General features: G+C 39.7%; 1 protein-coding gene across 13 annotated transcripts in view; it reads left to right on the top strand.

Annotated features, from left to right (window-relative positions):
* The window catches only part of LOC138740343 (serine/threonine-protein kinase PAK 3), a 201,864-nt gene extending 180,263 nt beyond the window's left edge, over window positions 1-21,601 (top strand). For 12 of the 13 annotated variants that reach the window (XM_069892854.1, XM_069892851.1, XM_069892862.1 and 9 more), the window contains 6 exons: window positions 1,500-1,612; window positions 3,944-4,061; window positions 11,503-11,602; window positions 13,004-13,200; window positions 16,185-16,322; window positions 17,430-21,601. In XM_069892854.1, the coding sequence (XP_069748955.1) occupies window positions 1,500-1,612; window positions 3,944-4,061; window positions 11,503-11,602; window positions 13,004-13,200; window positions 16,185-16,322; window positions 17,430-17,516 (753 nt within the window). In that variant the 3' untranslated portion in view covers window positions 17,517-21,601. The remainder of the gene's footprint in view (window positions 1-1,499; window positions 1,613-3,943; window positions 4,062-11,502; window positions 11,603-13,003; window positions 13,201-16,184; window positions 16,323-17,429) is intronic. The other variant, XM_069892861.1, reaches the window with a different exon arrangement.
* Window positions 21,602-22,165: the final 564 nt, after the last annotated feature.

Below are 22,165 nucleotides of genomic sequence, written 5' to 3' on the forward strand. Positions count from 1 at the left end.
CATATTTGTGGCAGAATACCTGTATTATTCAGGAGAGCTGCATGTATTCTCTCTTCTTGAATTCTTCCTATTTGATTTGCGTGTAGAGGAGGAAATTGTTGAAAAGAGTGGGATAGAAAATTCAAGTTAATTTTTGAATTGAATTGTTCCCAATTCTAAGCCGATCATTTGTGCTCTGTGCATTGTTTAAAGTGGACAAACCAGTCCAACATTCACATTAAGTGAAGGCCTTAACCTGGCTTTCACCACATCTCTAGTCATGCTGAATTTGCATAATTTTCAAATAAATTGAACCCAAAAGTTGAATCATCATGGATCACAATTTGTATCTCAGCCAGGCTATTGGGTTTTGAGAATTGGGGCAGGCAGGTAATTAAACTCGCACTCCATCCCCTTCACACTCAGAAGCTGCTGTCTTGTGGTCAATTATAGGAAACTTCGTTTACACCAATGGTTCTCAACTTTTTTTTTTCCACTTGCATACAGTAAAATTCCAATTATCTGAAATGGTTAGGACTGAGCCTATGTCAGAGAACCGGTCATTTAAAAAAAAAATCCCAGTAGCAACAACAAATCACTTGTATCAATCTTTAAACAACAAGCAACAAGGGAAGGCTTTTTAAGCATTAAAATAATGTTTAATTCTCCAAAAAAAATGCTGGCCACTGCCGATCACCGACACCTCCCCACTGAGCCCCCGCTGCTACTGACAGCCTGATGTCCCCTCTCCTGCATGGGAGGCCACTCTCCTTGATGGCGCTGGGACTGGGGATTCTTCCAACTGCTTGCGGCTGGGAGACGGTTGCGTGCAGGAGAGCTGGAGAGAAAAGTCATTAGGGGAAGGTAAAGAAGAAATGGAAAGAGAGGGGAGGGAGTTACCTGACACATTGCGTTAGATCAACTGACCTAAAAATGTTTCGTTGCTGATTTTCGTTTGTACTCTGCATCTGATGCCTCTCTTGTCAGTGTCCCACAATAGGTTCCAGTTGCCCTGATACTGCTTTTCAATGGTCACAATGTCCTGGTGAAACCTTTCACCTCGTTTGTCAGCAACTGCACCAAGATCAGCAGGGAAGATGTCCAAGTGCAAATGCAGAAAATGAATTTTCAGTGACATGTTGCATTTCACGGTTTTCTATGCTTGCAGTAGATTTAAAATATGACGGAAAATCACAAAAATAGGTTGCATCTTAAAAAAAGGTACATGATAGAAAGATTTTAAAGTGATAATCAATAAAATACATCCAAAAGTGTTCAGGAAGCAAATTCTTTGTCATCCAGTGCTATGGGAACCTTGTTTTTGACTAATTCTAATCAAGCATGACAGCTCATGAGGTTGTCTTGCTCACCACAAACTGGGAGAAAACCAAGCAGATTTTGGGGACATGTGGTTCGATATCATAAAGCCAATGCAGGAACTGAATATTAAATTTAATTCTTGAAGGAACCATTTTTACCTGGCATCACTTTTCTCAAACTCTTACTGAATTTGATTGCAGGTGGCGATTAAACAGATGAATCTACAGCAACAGCCTAAAAAGGAGCTGATTATAAATGAAATCCTTGTCATGAGGGAAAATAAGAATGCAAATATTGTGAACTATTTAGACAGGTGAGTTTCAATGAGGTGAACAGTTTAACTTGTCAGCTGTGGTCAACTGTTGTTCAACAGTTGGAAGTCAGTGACTAACGGTGTGCGGCAGGGATCTGTATTGCTCCCACTATTGTTTGTCAACTGTAGTAAAAATCTCTGTTATCTGGAATTAAAGCAATCGTCAAAAAAAAATTGCCAAAATGGGTTAAAAAAATACGGAAGTTTAAAATTGGTGTGCCTCACCATTAGTTCACCAATCACGCAATCTCAAGTAACTGAAAAATTCACTTATCCGGCATCTACCATTCCCCATAGATGCTCTATACCAGGGGTTTTACTCTATAATTAATGATTTGGATACCAATGTAGTTAACGTGATCAGTAAATTTGCAGATGACACCAAATTTGGGGGGTGGTTTGGATGTTAAGGAAGGACGTACAAGTTTACAACAAGATCAAGATCATTTGCAAAGATTAGCAAAGGAGTGGCAAATGGAATTTCACTCTGGCAAGTGTGAGGTGTTGATCTTTAAGTGAAACCAGTGCAGGACTTGTTCAGTAAATGGTAGGGCCCTGGAGAGTGTGGGTGAACATAGAGACCAAGCTAAACAGATGCCTATTTTCTTGAAAGTGGCAACTAAGGTGGATCAGGTGGTGGCACGCCTTCCTTGATTGGGTGAAGTGTAGGGTACAAATGTGGGGACTTGTGATTTAGCTGCAGGAGTGTCACACTTCAAGTTCTGTTTGTTCAGCAATAGGAAGGACACCAATAAATTGGGAAGGGTACAGAGAAGGGTCACCAGATGTTACTGGGGCTGGAAAGAGAGAGTTTAGATAGACTGAGGGGTGATATTATAGAAATTTATAAAATTATGAGGAGCATGGGTAAAATGAGTGCTCACAGTCTATTTCTCAGGGTAAATGGTTTGAGAATTGGTATTATATGTTTAAAAGTGAGAGACTTAAGATGAGCCTGAAGGGCAACCATTTCACATGGACCGTGGTCCTTATTTGGAACAGGTTGCCAGAGGGGGAAAAATCTTAACATTCAAAAGATATTTTGAGAGATTTATGGATAGGAAGGGCTTTGAAGGACATGGATTAAATGTGGGCAAATAAGCCCAGAATGCCTTTTTGGTTAGCGTGTACAAGATGGGGCAAAGAACCAGTTCATACTGTATTACTTTGAGGTGATCAGTGTATTATTATTCCAGTTGCCAGTGTTTATATGTAGAAAATGATAGATACGCTTCAAAGGAAATAGGAGAAAAAGAATAGCATTTCTAATCACCTTTCTCCTGCAGATTGGCCAGTTGGCACTATTTGTTATGCTGTTACTCCTGACATGAATTTGTCCCATCCAGGGATGTATGTGCGGTGCTGAGTGATGTACCACTGCAGTGCTGTATCGTACTGATGGAGTGCTATAAACCAAGGCTCTGCCTACTCCACAGATGAATATAAAAGATTCCCACAGCACTGTTCAGTATAACCGCCATATTTTCACAATGTAACCATGATTATTCTCCAACACTGTTCAATATAACCACCATGTTTTCACAGTGTAGCCATAATTAGCCTTCTGAAGTACTTAATTGACTTTAGAATACTTTGAATCAAATGGAAATAGTGAAATACAGTATAGAAATTAATTTTCATTGAACTCTTGAAAACTCCGGATAATTCTGGAGACTTGGTCATTCTAGGTATAACTCAAATCCTAGGCAGTTAGAACCACTTGTAATGTGACAAAGCAAGACTTGCATCAGAATATAAGAGCACGTCAAGATCAAATCATTTCTGTGTTTGCGTGGAGGCAGCTGAACTTGGGAAATGATTCCACAAGATGCTCTAGCCTGCGACCATATGGTTTTTCCTGAGCCCATGTTCAGAGACGTCCTGTGGGAGCATGTTCACGTTTATTTGAAGGAGCAATCTACAGCTGGCAACTCGACGCAGAGTTGATGGGTGCGTGAGAGAGAAATGGTGACCAGGAAATAAGTCAGGGAATAGGACTGCTTGATTGCTGTCAGATCAGCAATAACTTGATGGACTGAATCACTGAATTAAAGAAATATGAGTAAAATAACACCAATCATCGATCCACATGTTGCTGAATTTTGGAGAGAGTGCAACCCCATTCTGCCATCAATTGGGAACTCGTGTCTGGGATGCTTTCTGCTGTTTGAGAGCTGTCTGTCTTCTCAATGTCAGGCCACAGAGAAGCTGTTTGCTATGCTACCTCTAAGAAATTAATCAACAAATATTGGTCACAATAGACTGTAAATAGCATTTCTTTAGGTAGAAATTTGAAATGCTTGAAGCCTGTTTTTTTTTTTCTTACACCAGTTATCTTGTGGGAGATGAACTCTGGGTAGTCATGGAATATTTGGCTGGGGGTTCCTTAACAGACGTGGTCACAGAGACGTGCATGGACGAAGGCCAAATAGCAGCTGTCTGTCGGGAGGTAAGTGGAATATTGTGCATTAATTCTGTTATGCAGTAACGGAGGCTTTGAGTGATATATAGCTTATCTTAAAAAGACAGAATCCACCCGCTGTGTGGTTTCAGCACAGATCGAAAAATGAAGTCTCAACTAATACGTAAAATGTCTTATTACAAAGAAGAGTGTGACATTCACTGTCGAGCCAATCCACTTCCATATGAGCTTTCCTGTTCGAGCATTTGGGATTTGTGGAACTGACGTAAGGTTGCAATATACACATTTTGTGCTTCTCGTGTTCATTAGGAGTGGAGAAGGTTTGGCAGGTGGGAAGTTGTGGAGCTAGGAGGCACATATTGCAGGGGGCACTTGTTGCAGGAGTGCCAATGATAGAGGAAAAGGATATTCTTGCTGAAGTATCATCTTCCCAATGACGAGCATTAACACTTTCCAAACATTACTGGTTATTAGTTTTCACCGGCTTGGGGTGGGGAGGGGTGGGGGGGGGGGGAGGAATAGGAAGTAAATGTTGAGCAAGTGGGCCAAAGCTTGTAAGCTGAAATGTTGCCATTTTCAGTGCAGTATGTCTATGACTGTATTTCTGTGCCTGATTAGATGCAGAGGGCTTATCTCACCAGCTAAATGCCTTCTGTACTCCAGCAATGTGGCCTGGGGTGCAGCTGCTGTGGAAGTCCTGCCACCATAACTACCCTAATAGCCTGCACAATTGACAATATTCTGCCTACCTCCATCCCCCCCCCCCCCCCCCACCCAGGTTTGCCAGCTGCCAAAATTCTGTGAGCAATTTTCTTTTGCTGTTAACTCACCGATACTCAGACACTTTTAAAAATATATATATTGTGCATGCGATGTAAGTACTATTAGAACTGAAGCAAGTAGCTAGTGTAAGTAGTGGACTGCCTCAGTTACAGAGGTACTTGCTATCCGCTGTGTGAAGAAAGCATGGCAAAGCTAAGGCAGCAAGTTGGGAGTTCCATGTTCACCTGGGAATCCTAAACTCGCAGCAACTTGTAAGGGGTACTGCCAGCAAAATCCAGGTGTGTGTTTTTTAACTGTTCTAGTAGCTGAAGGAAAATACTCTTAATTATTTTTGTTTCATTATGTATGGAAACATTTATGCTTCGTCACTTTGAGCCAGTGCCTTGTTATACAATTTCAGAGGGACAGGGTAAGCTTGGCAGGTTTCCTTCTCTGAAAAACATTGGTAAACCAAATGCTTTCTTTATGACAGTTTGACTGTTTCATGGTCATTATTTTCTGAGAAGAGTATTTCTTCTTTGATATATTTAATTACTGATCTTAACTTCCCCTGCTGCTGGTCCTGAGACTGATAATCAAGGGTTTAGTAACTTACCCACAGTGATTTCCTGCATCTGTTCTAAATGATTCGCTCCTTAAGTAAGACTTGAATTCTTCTGTTTTTAACATAGTTGGCACAAATTTTACCAAGTAGCAAGGTCTCTATTAACGGAGAGACCCTGTATCCATTAGTGTGTGTATTCTGGCTGCCACCCCAGTTTGTTTTTTTTTCCCCCACACTTTTGTCTTTTTTTTAAGTGCTCCAGGAGTTCTCCCTTCTGTAATGTACTCATTAAAATTCGTCCTTCAGAACAAACTTTTGGTAATCTGGCTTGCTGATAAAACTTTGTGCGAGTTTGGAAATGATCTGCATAAGTTGGGCTGAAGGGCCGGCCTATTCTGTGCTGTTTAACATGATGAATCTTGCAATTTACCACTGGAAATTCTCACATTACGGCCATTCAAGTTTTGGAAATTTCCCTCTTGGAGAATTACCAACATTTGAGACACAAAACAAAATTTGCTTGTACAAAATTTGGGCATTGCTTCTTTAAGCATGCGCTGATAATCCAGCTTGCATCTCAGAAAATCGCCTTATGGACCATTTTCCACGAGCACATTCCCCCTCTCCTATGATGTAGGGGTCACCTCAAGGTACATGTTGAATAGAAGTCATTCTTGTGTGAAATATATTACAGTGTCCTCCTTGTGGTTTGGGACAAAAACACTTTTTTTTCCTTTTATTTGCCCCTGTGCTCCACAGTTTAAATTTGTAATCAAGCAATTCACATTAGATTAAAGTACACATTCCAGATTTTATTCAAGGTTATTTGTAAACATTTTGGTTTGACCATGTAGAAATGATGGCACTTTTTATACATAGTTCCCCCATTTCAGGGCACCATAATGTTTGAGACATTTGGCTTCATAAATGTTTATGATTTACTTCATTGATGCAGGTATAAAAGAGCTAGGCTTTCTGATAAGCTTGTGATCACTTTTGGACTCTGTAGTTGCCATTTTGCAAAACGAGGACCAGGGTTGGGTCAATGAAAGTCAAAGAAGCCATTATGAGGCTGAAAAAATAAGAGACCTCACCCAAAGTCATCTGTTTGGAACATCATTAAGAAGAAAGAGCGCACTGGTAAAGTCAGTAATGGCAAAATAATTGGCATGCTAAGATCGACCTCCACCGCTGATGACAGACAAATGCTCATCATAATGAATAAAAATCTCCAAACACCTGTCCGACATATCAGATATACTCTTCAGGACTTGTCCACAGAAATACAGAGGCTACACTGCAAAACGCAAACCACGAGTTAAGCACAGAAACAGGATGGCCAGATTGCAGTTTGCCAAGAAGTATTTAAAAGAAGTTTCAGAATTCTGGAAAAAGGTCTCATGGACAGATGAGACCAAGATTAACCTGTGTCAGAGTGATGGCAAGTGCAAAAGAACTGCCCAAATCCAAAGCAAATCACCTCGTGTTTGAAACCTTGAGGGTGTTATGACCTGGAATGTATGGCTCCCACAGGTACTGTAGCAAAATGAACTCTGAGGTTTATAGAAACATCTTATCTGCTCAAATTTGAGCAAATACCCTCAAACTCATTGGATGAAGCTTCATCCTATAACAAGACAATGATCTCAAACATCTCAAAGCAACAAAGGGTATTTTCAAAGCTAAAAATTGGAACATTTATGAAAGGCCAAGATAGTCACCTGATCTAAATCCAATTGAACCTGCCTTCCATAGGCTGAAGAGAAAACTTAAGGGGACAAGTCCCCGAAACCAGCAGGAGTTGCAATAGAGGCTTGTCAGAGCATCACCAGAAAAAATGCTCAGCACCTGGTGATGACTGTGAATCACAGACTTCAAGCAATAATTGCTTGCAAGGGAGATGCATTAAAGTACTAAACATGACTACTTTTATATGCATTCCATTGCTATGCCCCAAACTTTATGATGCCCTGATATGAGAGGATTATGTATAAAAAGTGCTTTCTACATGGTCATTCTAAAATGTATATAAATCACCTTGAATAAAATTTGGAATGTGGACTTTAATCGCACGTGAATTGTTTGATTATAAATTCAAAACTGTGGAGTAGTTAGGGGGGAAAAAAAGGTGCCTTTGTCCAAACTAACTACATGGGTGCCACCACTTTGATAAAGGAGTCGCAGCTTTGATTTGGTTGACACTTGGTCACAAGTTGTGCTCAATTCCCACACATTCAGTTGCAATTAACTGAACGTGCTGAGATGGTTCCTGCAATTTGTACTGAGCTTGGCATGAGTTAAAGATGAATCTTTCCCTCAATAGGTCCCAATTAGGAGAATATTCACTTTATGAAGAAGATTTGAAAAATATTTCATCCTGTAATTTCTTAAAACATTTTCAAATAAGTATTTAAAATGGAATCTGTTATAGATTCTGGGTACAGGCAATGTCCCTATTAAAGATGGCAGCAGTAGAAGCCTGCAGTTCTTATTTGAGGAAGACATTGAACCCATTGAGTCCATACCAGCACCTTTATAAAGCAGCCTCATCCTCTCCTATTTCTTTGCACTTTCCCCACTAGTTTTCGGCTGGTCCCTGTCCAATACTTGTTTGAAAGCATGATTTTTTCCATCACCTCCCCCCCCCCAACCAAAAAAAAAGAAGCAAACTATCACTGCCTATAAAAAGACTTCATTTCCCCATGTTGGATGTCCATTAATTTTAATCTCTCTCTCCTGTTCCCTGAACAGTCCACCTTTTTCTGGTTGGCCAGTATTATAGCTTGGATATTGTAGCCTGAGAGCAGTTAGTCTGAAAAGTTCTTACATTTTACCATCTCACTTTGCAACGCATCTCAGATTACCCCTGGTCTGGAGTGATAATGAATGGCTAGAATAGTAAATGAGCTAGCCTGCACAACACAAAGAGCCTCATTACTTTCATTAAATGGAAAACCAGTAGTGACCTGATGGTGACACACAACTAATTAAGATTCTACTTGATGTAGCTGATCAACCCAGTCTGTCTAATTTGTTCAGTAACTTTCAATTTCAAGAGACCATTATCATTAGATGGAACCTGGTTATACTTTTTATAGTTGAATGTCAGCCTTGAATCTGCTTCACGATCTTCTATCCAAATTATTTTGTCAAATCTTAGGTGATTGTAAAGGAAGAGATTAAGTCAGTATTCATAGCCTTCAGAGTGGGAAACATGGAGTTGTAATCTCATTAGGGTAACTTGCAGGGCACTGGTTAAAACAGCCACATTCTAATATTCCTATTTTTAAAGGACTTGGATCTGGGAAGATGAAGGACAATTTTCTGCACTTTTCATCAACCACGATCCTGTTAGAATGATCAGACTGAATTACCCATGACAATTGAAAGGATTTTATTTTTGTTGCAGTTAATAATCCAATGATCAATGATGCTATTCATCTTGCTTTATAAATGTGTATCCCTCTTGCTCTATCAGGACTATAGATCCCATTTTAAGATGCCACTCTGATTCCTTCTGCCACTTCTGATCAAAGCACCTTGAATGGTTCTGAATACAGTGCAGGAACAGGTCTTGAGGCCAGATGCTGGTACCACATGTGATGCCCAAATTTAAACTAAAACTTTGCTGTTTGCATCTGATATGTTTCCCACTTCTCCCTGCACATTCATTGTCTATGTGGAAGCCTCTTAAATGTTACTATTGTTTCTGCTTCCACCAATACTCCTGGCATCCCATTGCAGGTATTGATCTCTCTCTGTAAAACAGTGGGTCTCAACCTTTTTCTTTCCACTCACATACCACTTTAAGTAATCCCTATGCCATTGGTGTTCTGTGATTAGTAAGAGATTTCTCAAGGTTGAGAATCACTTCTCTAAGACCCAATTGTTCCTGAAATAATTTTGCTTGAGAAATATTGTCATTGCTCCATTTCCTTTGGAGTTATGAAACCGTCCACATAACAAGTCAATGAGGTGAGATTCAAACAGTGGTTTTCAAACTTTTTCTTTCCACCCACATACCTACGACCTTAAGCAGTCCCTTACTAATCACAGGGCACCGATGACATAGGGATTACTTAAAGTGGTATGTGAGTGGAAAGGAAAAGGTTGAGAACCACTGCTGTCAAGTAAAACAGCCTGCCCTGCACATCTCCTTTAAACTGCTCCTTTTCCCCCCACCAACCCCCTCTCTCTCCGTTCACTTTAAACACATGTCCTCCATATGTGACATTTTTACCCTGATAGGTGTTTGTAAAATGATATAGAGATTGTCAGAGTAGGCCCTGAGAAATTTTTTCCACTTGTAGAAATCCAAAATTAAAGATCTTAAAATACAATAGTCACTGATAAATCTGGGGAACCATTTTACCCTGACAGTGGAACATCCTGCCTCATGGGGTAGCTAAGGCAAAAAGAGTACACATGAAAGAGAATTTGGAGAAATGCAAAAAGGGATATGATCATGCTCTGATGTATGAAGAGGAGTGTGAATAGGCTGGGATGGATGGCACGGTTAGCGTAACACTGTTACACTGCCAGTGACCCGGATTCGAATCTGGCACTGTCTTTTAAGAGTTTGTATGTTCTCCCCGTGTCTCCGGATGCTCCAGTTTACTCCTGCCCTTCAAAACATACAGGAGTTGGAGGTTAATTGGGGGTATTTTGGTGGCACAGGCTCATGGGCCAGAAGGGCCTGTTACCATGTGTATGTCTAAATTAAAAAAAAAATTAAATGTTAAAATTTAAAATACCGGACTTTTACCATGCTGTAATTCTCACAAGGACATTTAGTGTCAGCCAGCTGGACAGAATAATCAAGCCTGGTAATAATGTGGATCAGTGGTGGACACGTTCAATCACTTCCGTCTTCAGACTCGAACCTGGCTCATTCTGCAGTCAGCCAGATAACTGGGAACGCCAGTATTTAAAAAGCATGAGATGGAACGTGCTTTCCTGCTAATTCATTCAGTCGTTGACAAAATAGCAGGGTGTGTGGAGGTCGAGTAGAAAACAAAGAGGCAAAATGAGGGGTTTTGTTCTATGGTGAGAAATCAAATATTCCCCAGAATTTTCGGTAAAGCTCTTGAGTTTGGCACCACCGTGTGGTAAAAAGATAACTTACTGGATGATTTTTGCTTGAGTAAGTATCAAGTGAGGAGAATGGAGCGAACATGAGCCCCTTTGGGAGCATAACTGTATTCTAGAGGATTCCTGTCGCCCACAGGTTTTTTTTTGTGAGAAGACTACAATCTTTGTCACTGGAAACAGCAGAACCACCAGCATTTTAAGAGCCACCTTTAGAGAGGAAATACAGCTTTAATAATTAAAGCTTGTAACCTATTACCAGGGATAACTTTGTATATCATATAATGGGTTCACCTGATGCTCTTGGGATTAAATTAAATACTCAATAATACAATCTCTCACAAGTAGTCGAGGAGGGGACAAAGGGACGGGACTGCATGTTTTTTTTGCCCCTTTGAGAATAAGAGAACAGAGGTCCCTTCTGCTAAAGCTGTTTTAGAAATCTATTTGGGGTGGGCAGTTTCTTGCAATGTGAAGAATAAAACATCCCATAGTTTGATGAAAGTTCTCTTTAAATTATTGTTTATTAAGTAGAAATCTAAAAATTGTGTGTTGCCTTAACAAGATTCTGCAGCATCTCACACACTGATTCATCCTTGGATTTTGAGCAGTTTGGGGTGATTATTAGCTCCAATTTAAAATGGATACGATGGTCCAGAGATGAGCAAAAATACTGTGCACGTGGACATTTGCTTCGAAAACAAAATATTGTGGAACGCTTATCGTGTCAGGCTGCATCAACGGAGAAAGAAGCAACATTAACCTCAGCATTCATCCCCAGTCAGATTCACCAAACCTGCAATGTAGTGTTGCCTGTACATTAAACTCCGGTCCTGAAATTCTGCTTTTATTTTGAAGTAAAGTTTAGGCAAATGTCACAGCTCAAACACCATGATCTCGTTTTCAGTACATATTACTTCAGGTAAATTTCAAGCTGAAGGATCTGGCATTAGGGTTAAATTTTCATTTTCACCCCATGTAGGTGACAATTAAAGAAGTTTGCAAAAAGTGAAGGAGGCAATTCTTAGTGCGATTCTATTTTTCTTCTCTCAGTGTTTGCAAGCCTTGGAATTCCTGCACACCAATCAGGTTATCCACAGAGATATCAAGAGTGACAACATTCTGCTGGGAATGGATGGATCCGTTAAATTAAGTAAGTACAAATAGATTATTTTGTGACTGTTGATTACTCCTAAGGTAATAAAGGCAACTCTTCTTACATAGCTGAACATAGCGGATAGTAAAGACTGCTGATGGGATTATTGGGGTCTCTCCCTGCCTTGATAGACATTTATAACGGCCGTTGTTGGCAGAAAACCGTAAAAATAGTGACCCCTCCCGCAATCTGTTCTCCCTCCTGCCATCCGGGAAGAGGTAACGTTCGGCACCTCATGACCAGATTACGAGACAACTTTTTCTCCCCAAGCCGTGAAACTTCTGAACTCCAGGGACACAGGACCAGCATGTGTAACATGATATTTAATAAGTGATATGTTACTTAAGATGTGTTGTTTATAAATATTATTTCTGAGGTCATTTATCTATGTAATTAACCAGGTCCATGGACTGGAGAAGTGCTATCTCGTTTTCACTGTACACTGCAAGGTTTATGGTATGAAGGACAAATAAATGCGACTTGACTTGAACACACAATGTTAATTGAATTCAATGGGCCAAGCAGCGTTAGTGGGATTTTTAAAAAATGGTTGACGTTTTGAACCACAACCCTTTATCAATGCTAGGAAACTTCAGGATAAAAGGTTTTGGCTCAAAAAGTTAACCGTTCTTTTTCTCCCACTGATACTGCTCGGCCCAGAGTTCCCCCAGGAGATTGGGTTTAGCTTCGGATTTCAATGTCTGCCGTCTCCTGTGTGTCTCCCATTCTTCTTCCATGCATCCTTCCCCATCAGCACCTCCACCTCTTTAGTATGCCCGGTCTCACGAACATGAAAAACAGCACACAAAAGCCTGGCTGGAGTGGCACGGCTTCCTCAGTGAAACGTGAACTTGGAAATGTTAAGGTAGCAATTGGCCATTCTCCTCAAGTGGGCTGCACGGTTAGCGTAGAGTTTAGCGCAACGCTATTACATTGCCAACAACCCGGGTTCGAATCCCGCACCGTCTGAAAGGAATTTGTACATTCTCCTCATATCTGTGTGGGTTTCCTCCAGGTTCTCCAGTTTCCTCCCACCCTGTAAGTTCATTGGGTGTAATTTTTGGCTGTGGGGCAAAGGTGTCTGTGATTGTGCTGTATGTCTAAATTTAAATTTGTTCGAATGTCCATGGTCTTATGTCCAATGAATATGACATTAATTTGCCTTTTCCTTTTGCTTCATGTGTAAGGATGCAAGAATCTGAGGTAGTATTTCACATGTGGAATTACCTCCTTAAATAGAAAAATTTAGTGGAAGCCGGATTTCAGGATGGCTCTTAGTTCCACTCACAGTTCCTGGGAATAGTCTAGTGGAGAGCAATGGTTTCAGGTGGCTTGGCCATTTCCAGTACAGGATGTTCAGCTAATATCCAGCAATGTTATTTCTTTTTGAATTTTCAGCTGATTTTGGATTCTGTGCTCAGATCACCCCTGAGCAGAATAAACGGAGTACAATGGTGGGGACGCCATACTGGATGGCTCCTGAAGTAGTAACGCGGAAAGCCTATGGCCCAAAGGTGGACATTTGGTCATTAGGAATTATGGCAATTGAAATGATTGAAGGTGAACCACCTTACCTGAATGAAAACCCCCTCAGGGTAAGTTGATCGTGACAAAATGGAGCATTGAGGTTGCTTGATTGCTTTGAAAATGTTAAACTAAATGAATAAAATCTTACCAATTATATTGTAATGGAGTAGTTTTATACAGGTCAGCAGAACATCATGGGCCAAAGGACTGTTCTTTGTTATAATGTTTTATGTTCTAAACCAGGAGTGGGCAACCTTTCTTTTAAAAAAAAATCTTTAGTGTTCCCTATGCCATCGGTGCTATGTGATTAGTAAGGAATTGCTCAAGGTGGTATTTGAGTGGGAAGGGAAGGTTGAGAATCAATGTTACTGAAATACTTTGCCTGAGAAAAAATTGCCATTGGCCCATTTCCTTTGGAGTTATGAAACGGTGCACATAACAAGTCAATTAGGTCCAATTTAAAATAGTGGTTTTCAAACTTTTTCTTTCCACTCGCATTCCACCTTAGGCAATCCCTTACTAATCACAGAGCACCTATGGCACATAGAATACTTAAGGTAGAATGTGAGTTTTAAGAGAAAAGGTTGCCCACCCCTGTTCTAAACCTTGTGTTTACCACCAGGTCCTTGCAATGTAACCACTGCAGAATGAAGTGAACATCAATAAACTGGTAGGTGGGTTGAAGGACAAGCAGGGGTGATTAGATGGAAAGGAGCACTAGTAAAGAGGGAAATATAGAATTTCCAGGAACCAGGATTAACAGAGAAGTTTGCACCACACACTGTAATTTGAATGGATCTTACATAGCACAGGTAGGATGCAAAATATTCAGAATCTTGTGGCGTTGGAGATTTTTTTTCATTAATGGGATTTGGGCATCAGAGTTGAGAAAAGTTTTGGATGTATTAGTGATGATAACACAGGCACTATTGGTAAACCCAAAGTTTCTTGCCCATCTCTTATTATGTCTGTCGTGGAGGAGGTGAGGACCAAAGGGACAAACAGCATTTCACTCCAAAGAGTCCTCTTTTATAAATGTGGTTTCACCCTTATTATTTATAAAGTCTGCATCCATATCTCTTCCATTTCTCATACTTCTGGCAATATCCCACCTCCCCCAAGGCAGAACAAAGACTGAATCCATCTGGTCCTCACTTTCCATGACACCAGCCTCTGCATCCATCGCATTTATCCTCCGACACTTTCGTCAACTGCAGTGCAATCCCACCACCAGCCACATCTTCCCCTCCTCACCCCATCCACTTTTCACAGGGATGAGTTTGTCCGAGACTCCCTAAGCCGCTCTTCCCTCCCACACACCCTTCCACCACATTAGGCACTTCCTGGTGTCATTGCAGAGAGTGCAAAACTTGTCGCTACATCTCCTCCCTCACCTCCATCCTGGGCCATGAACAGACCTTCCAGGTGAGGCAGAGCTTCACATGCATTATGGCCTCCTCTGCATCTATGAGGATTGGATGACTACTTTGCTGAACACCCACATTCTGTTTGTGGTCTAAGCCAACCATTTCAGTGTCCCCAACCATTCCGATACTGATATATCCATCCTTGGCCTCGTCTGATGCCAGGGTGAGTCCAAACATAAACTTGAGGAACAATACATCACATACCTCCATAAGTCTAACCGCATCCATTTTTCTAATTGTATGCAACCCCACTTCCATTGGGTTCTACTGTTTCCATATTTTCTTTACCTACTCTCTAACACCTCTCCTTCCCCCTCAATGTGGTCTCTCCCTCTACCTAGTAGCCTCTTTCGCCTTCTTCCCAATACCTTATCACCTCTCAGCTTCTTTCCCCTTCATATACAGAATATCACTTCATTTTTATATTAATTTCAATAAAGGGAGCCAACCTGATCTGCTGATTGACTGTTTCCACCCATTGATGCTGCCTTGCCCACTAAATTCCTCCAGTACCTCACTGTTTGCTTGATTGAAATCTACAATTTCTTTGGAATTATTTGCTAGATTTACTTTTTAAATAAAGTGACACTTTACAGAAGATGGTTATTCTTTCAGTATAATAATTTTGATATGAAGTTTTGAGCTTTACTTGGTGAGAATGGCAATCACAGATGGAGTTCAGATGGAATTGACATTCACCATTCTTCCACGCACTCTAGAATAAGATTCTGATGTGCAGAGTATGTAATCACTCAGCGTAAAGGCAGCAGAACTGTTAAGGGTGCAATATTAATCATTGCAGATGCTTAGTTTCTTAACCTCACTGGCGTTCCCTGAGGAATATTTCTTTAACTGTAAATAGTCAGTTGGTTAGGACAAATGATCTTGAGATTTTTTTCAAAGGGACGCAAAATGAGTGATTCATTTTTTTTTTCATTGCTCATGCTGTGTACTGATATTTTGTGCGGAATCTTCAGTGTGGATGCAGCCATTCAGCAAGAGTATATACACTGTTTCTCTCTTGTCTTGCCTCGCCTCACCACACCCATTTATCACAGGATCTTCCTTCCACAGATGTCAGCTTCCCTGGAAATGCACAACTTTTTAAAGCAATTAGCTGGAAGACAGTTTCCAAATATAGGCCGCTGCAATATTGCAGCCAAATCTGCTTACATCCTTAAGTAACCTTGACTTTAGATGGTGATTCAGAGCTGATGTTAGACTGATTTTTTTTAAAAATGTCACTTCAATAATTTAATTTTTGCAGATCAGCTACTTCAGTGCAGAATAATTTTGCCGTGGAACATAGTTTATTGCTATTGCCAGACCACTTTTGAATTACCAATAGAGCAGCCAATCTATTGAACAACAGAGTTTCAGTATCTTATTTTGCTGCATATTTTATCTTCTTTGCATTGCCGAAGTCCATAACTCCTTAGTTTATTTCATTTCATATCTGTAATACCTCACTGCAGAATTTTTAAAGGAAAGTAGCCTTTTTGCTCATCAGATGTGTCATCTTCATCTCTGCTCACGTATGATTTTAAATGCCTAACATTTGTCTTAAAGGAATGCTTTGCCTTGTGATAATAGCTCCTCTGTAAATAGTGCCCTTTGATTATTAGGCTTTGTATTTGATTGCTACCAATGGGACTCCAGAATTGCAGAACCCAGAGAAACTCTCAGGAGTCTTCAGGGATTTCCTCAACCGCTGCTTGGAGATGGATGTAGAACGACGGGGCTCAGCCAAAGAGCTTCTTCAGGTTGTGTATATATCACATTTCTACCGCTCGGGTTAACTGCTTGTGCAGGCCTCATAGCAGTTTAGCCGTCCGTGGCATTACTTGAAGCTTGAGCTTGATGCCGTTGTGTGCCAGGCGCGTATATAGCCAGGAAATGTACAGTGGTAACATGGAAATTCGATTCCCTACTTCACATTGATCTGAAACATGGGCGTGTAAAGTTGGATTCCCCTTGAGAAGATTACTTATAGTCTTAGGAATAGATATAGTGTGTTTGTTGAAATTTGGCACCCTTATATAGATTACATAAATGCCCAGATTGAAGAATTTATTTCGATATTTGTCAATTCGTATACTACTTGTTAGAAATTTAATCCTTTTAAAATGGTGTGACTCTGAGATGTTGAACCTTGATCCTGTTGCTTTTTCTTTTCTATTTTCTTTCTTTTTATCTCCTTCTATTCCCTGCCATCTGTTCTCTTTTTTGAATCTGGGGAGGGGCCGCTGGGTGAAGAGGGACTCTCCTTTTTTTATTTTTTTTTGGACCTTATGCATGTTTTTCTATGATTTTATATTCAATATATTATTATTATATTAATTGAGTCAAGATAAAATTACTGCCCTTCAACACGATAAAGCGGCAACAGTTTACAAACAGAAATCATCCTGTTTGCCAATACCTTTTGGAAGCCTGCAGTTTTCATTTCATTTAACTGTTCTAAAATATTCTCCCTAATGTCCGTATGTTGCAGGATACACTCATGTCTGCTTCTTATTGCTTAAAAAAAACATAGAGTTTTTAAATAAATTTTGAATAAATGATAAGTGCCTTTAGTCTTGTTGAATGTGTCTAAATTGTTAATTGTAATTATCTAAAAAATAAATCTTTTGATACATCAGCAATGTTGAGTAAGGTTCCTTTAGAAATTAAATTATTTTTTGTGCACTCATTCTAGTTGCAAATTCTGCAGCTTTTGTGTAACCCATTCAACCTCAGTCACTGGCACAAAGAGTGACGTGTATTTCCCTCACTGCAGTTATAAATGGATAGCGCAGCAAAGTTGCAATTGCAAATTACTCTGTTGCTTTTCTTGGGTTTTATATGAATATATAATTTTATCGTTGCAGCATCCGTTCTTGAAATTTGCAAAGCCACTCTCAAGCCTCACCCCTCTGATTATCGCAGCGAAGGAAGCTGTTAAGAACAACCGTTAGAGAAAGGGATGGTTTCTGTCATCACCCCTCTCCCCCTCCCTCCTGCTGTGAACGAGGGGCTAACCAGAGCTGGACTGTGTCTCACCTGGAGAAACCTTGATCTCCTTCCGTTGCAGGACAGAGAAAGCTAGCACAGCGATGGGGTACTACAGTGATGTTCTTTTCACCTTGACATCTTGTTTGATCCCAACTGGATTCTTAATTTCAAACACAATTGCCCATATTGATAAGGCATTGCGGTGTCTCTTATTTTTCCACTTTCTTTCTTTTTCTCTCCTCAAAACACATAAAACATTCTTTTTGTGTAATCGTTTGCTTTGGAGTCGAAGTAGAGAACTTGACACATTTAAATATCCAGGCTTAAAGGACTCATGGCTGCAAGTTGTAGCAAATGAGTGAGCCTTTCAAAAACAAAAGTGATAAAACTTTTCAGACATTGCTAAGTATATGTCTGATAATTCCATGTTCCAGTGAGTATGAAACCATGCCATGCTTCCAGAAGAGAGATCTTCTGTCAGACTAAATAAAGAGGCCTTAAGTTCTTCGGTATTGCTTTATAACACATTCGCTGTGATGAATGAAGTTTTCATTCCTTTATGTATATATATATTTTATACAGGTTTCAAGTCTATCTCTTTATATTTCTTTAGTATATTGTCTTAATATTTATTAATAATGGAATTGGAACAGTTGGGTTTTCTGTTGGATATATTGATTTTGTTTTTGCTTTCTGGACAATAACAGTATTCTGGAAAAGTTCAATTTCTATTAATATAAAGCCGATCGATAAATGTAGGCTCAATGGTGATAATGTATTTGTTAAAAGCAAACATTTATGGCAAAGGGAAGATTTAGTGTCCTAACACAATCACAAATAAGAAGGCAGTGTTTGTGACCTTGTCCAAATGGAGAATGGCCATCTAATTCGGTCCTCTCACGATAAATCGCTCTGCTAGTGGTGGGAACCAATTTGCATGGAGGCATAAAAAGGATTGAAGTAGAAGTATTGTGTGTGTGTGTTTTTATGGATATTTTTTCTTACATGGTCCTATAAAACCATTTGTTTTTGAGAAAACGGGATAGGTAATAATGATTAAGCAAGACGAATTGAGGTGAGCAGAATGCGAGTCAGTCGCTCTATACCCCACGCACCATCACCTCTTCCTGCCCCTTTGCCCCCACCCAAGCAAATGCCAGAGCAGACAAAGCAGCCGCCCATTCATCAGGGTCACTGCCTGAGTTATGTTTGGCAAACAAAGCTGTTTACTATTTGCACTTTCCTGATAGTGGTTTTAAATAAATTGGGTTCTTATCATGTGCAAACTTTTAAGCTGTCTCATTTGTGTTAGAAAAGCCCATCTGCACATTCCTCTCAATAATTAATCTCGAGCCTTCCTAACTGTTTACATTTTGCACTGATGAACCGTGTTGTTTTATTTCTGGCTGAAATACCTGAGCTGGGAAGTTAATTTAAAGGAGTAAGCACTGGGAGAAAGATTGATTCATGTACTCATCCCTAGAGGTGACTTGAACTGTCTTTATTTGCCATATTGGATGGATGTACACGTGTATACTTTCTCCACCCTACCAGGATTTTGCATGTTCCATAGAACTGTTGTATGATCTTCCAAATGGGATTCATGCCAGGTTGATGTTAGATTCCAGTTGTAGGCTCTTTTCCTAAAAACAATCCTATCTGTGACTAAAATACTCTTGGTGAGTCTTCAAACAGACCAAAGACATTAACTGACCTTGGGAAATGGATGAACGTTGTGGAGATGCCATTTGCTCCATATGGACCAACAAGGAGTAGCCTACTTTGTAGATGTGGTCAGCTAATTATGAGATTTGTTTTAAAACTGAATTCTCTGCAGTGGCAGAATGGGCAGTGCAGAATCTTTTCAACATAACTGAGTAAATGACTTTCAAGGATCTTTCTTGTGTTGAAATTCTCTGCAGACATCAATCAAGTTGCAAAAGGGCAGTGTGGTGCTCCTGGTGTGGTCACTCCTTGGTGATCTAGTTGGTTGATTTCATGATGATACCCCTTCCCACATCTCCCAGGAGCTAACAATGTCTGGTCGCAATACTCTGTGGTAAACACAGCCTGTCATCAGTAGTGGCAGCACCATTTTGATTAATGTTCAAATAAACCCACAGAACAACACGAACTTGTGCCCTGTGTTATCTTGATGGCTAATCATGGATAAGATGGCGAAGATTGATATACTAAAATTTAAAATGAAGGAAATGGGTCAAACCCGATATGCTTCAAGGGGTTATTGATATTCTGCTGTAGCTGAGGATGGTGTACTGAAATTATTAAATTCAGGCTTGTTCCTAATTAACCTTAGCTATAGGACGTAACAGAAACTGCTGAGATAGGGAAGGAGAGGCAATTCTTGATGCATTACCACTGAATTGCAGGAAAGCAGCCGTGGATTCTAAACTTGTCTACTCTTGTCTTTCCAAATGTTTAGGGGAGGAACCTCCGCACAAGGTTCAAAGGCCGTTTGCAATTAACTGTTAATGAAATATTTTGAGGAAATAAAAAAAGCCGTCATTTTCGATATTAGCAGTATTAAGAATTTGCAGCCTTGTTCGAAAGAAGTGACCGAGTTCATTCTTTCCAAACAAACTGCATTCAAAGGCCAAAGGGGTAAGTTCCTTTTGATACCTTACATTTCAATGGGTGGTTAGACAATCCTTTGCATTTTAATATTTATGGTTTCTTGTGGGGAAAGATTAATTTTGATTTGTCAATTTTGACTACATACTCAAGATCTCTTATTTAGTTTATTGGGGGGAAAAAATCTACTTGTTTAAAGGTTTGGTCTTCAAGTGCAATACCAGTGTAATACAGATCCTTTTTGATCAGGGAGTTCCAGATTCAGTCCTTGGTCTCTGCTAATTTCAGTGTGTACTTCTATCAGCAATCACACTTGTCTTTGCGGTACGGATAAAGATATTGATCAGGCAAGTTTCCAGCCAATAATTGCTTCCTACCTGCTTCAAGAGGCATTTACACGAAACAAGGCAAAGCTGTGAGCCCTGTACACATCCTGTCTCCCTGATGATATCCAGGCCTTCGGTGAGAAATGGGCATTTGGAAGAGGTGACGAATGCTCATCTCCCTGGCTGGTGCCTTTTTAAAATGGCAATATTTTCTTTTACAAAATAAAATCACACAATTGGTCTACCCCTGAAAATGTCAGTTGATCATTTTGGAGCGAACCCTTTCACCAGCCTGTCTGTCTCATCAGCACCAAGGAGCAAATGTTTTCAAGCTATTTTTCATTGAATCATGACTTGTAGAAGTACGAGAAGATGTAATTGTAAACATTTCAGCAATACTTTGATTTAAGAAGGGCAAAACAGAAGCAAACTTTCTTTTAATGCACTTTCCCTCAATAAGATCCATTCCAATTTTTCATCATTCCTTGCTTTGCATCTTTCTGCAACTAAGTTGTCCTTGCCTTCCACTTGGAACATAATGAAACAGATTATCACTGATGTGTTAATTTAAGTGTTTAAGAAAATGTTATTGTAGCTAATGAACATATTTTAAGAACAAAATGAAGAGATGCTGAATGTCATACATTCAAACCATAGGAAAACAAGAATTAGAAGAGGATTGAATATTGCTGTTTAACGTATCACAACATCATTCTTTGTTTCTATTTCTTTGCCTGTATGTCCTCTTTTGGAAGAAGTGTTACCTGTACATTTGATGTGAAATTTCCTCGACTGTGAAAATGAATTTTTAAAAAGGTACTCTGGATTTTTTTTTTCCCTTTTGACAACTTTTTATTTAATTTGGGGAATTGCTGGAAATAACTTAGTTACGCACACAATCCCAGACCTCAGCGTTTCAGAGATGTTGTTGGTTTTTTTTTTAGGTTTCTTCATTTTTTTTGATCCGTCTGGTTTCTTAATGTTTCAGACGGGCTGAAGCAATAGAAGTGATTCATTTAAACTGTGGATTGTGCATGAATAGTGTCTTTAGTGTTTAAAAAAAAAAGCCACAAAAAATTGGAGTTTGAAGCTTTGGCCTAAAGTATTGCAAATAAAGATCATTTAAACAACAGACGACTCTGTTGTGCTCATTTTAATTATTTAATTCTTTCCTTTAATGTTAGAGGTTTAGCTATAAATTCGGGCAAGATTTGCTCAGACTTTCCCAGCTGATCAAATATGTGTCTTCAGTCTTGGAATAAAGCATTAAATGTTAAACAGCTGATGGTGAAATAATGGAGAGAAATTATACAATTGAATTCCATGAAGTCTGCATGACTTAATATGTGATTTAAAAGACATTTAGTGAGTACAGTGAAACCCTTTGTATCTGGCACCTGTGGGGATTGGTAGGTGCCAGATAAATGTATTTTCCCATTGCGTAAGATTTACAATGCTTAATACATCTGCATTAAGAATAAACAGATTTACTGTACTTGTACTGAACAAACTTCACTTCCATGAATATATAAAGCATTTTACTTTATTTTCAGTCATATTCTTTGAAAACATTTAACTGTCGCTGCATCTGTAAGTTCCACCTCTCCACGAAGCCGCCCGAAAGATGAACAATAACATTATAGATAATTGACCCCCTCCTCCCCCAAGTTTACGGAAAAGGCATCTGACCGGGG

The sequence above is a fragment of the Narcine bancroftii genome, chromosome 8, assembly GCF_036971445.1.
Source record: "Narcine bancroftii isolate sNarBan1 chromosome 8, sNarBan1.hap1, whole genome shotgun sequence".
Taxonomy (NCBI): Eukaryota; Metazoa; Chordata; class Chondrichthyes; order Torpediniformes; family Narcinidae; genus Narcine; species Narcine bancroftii.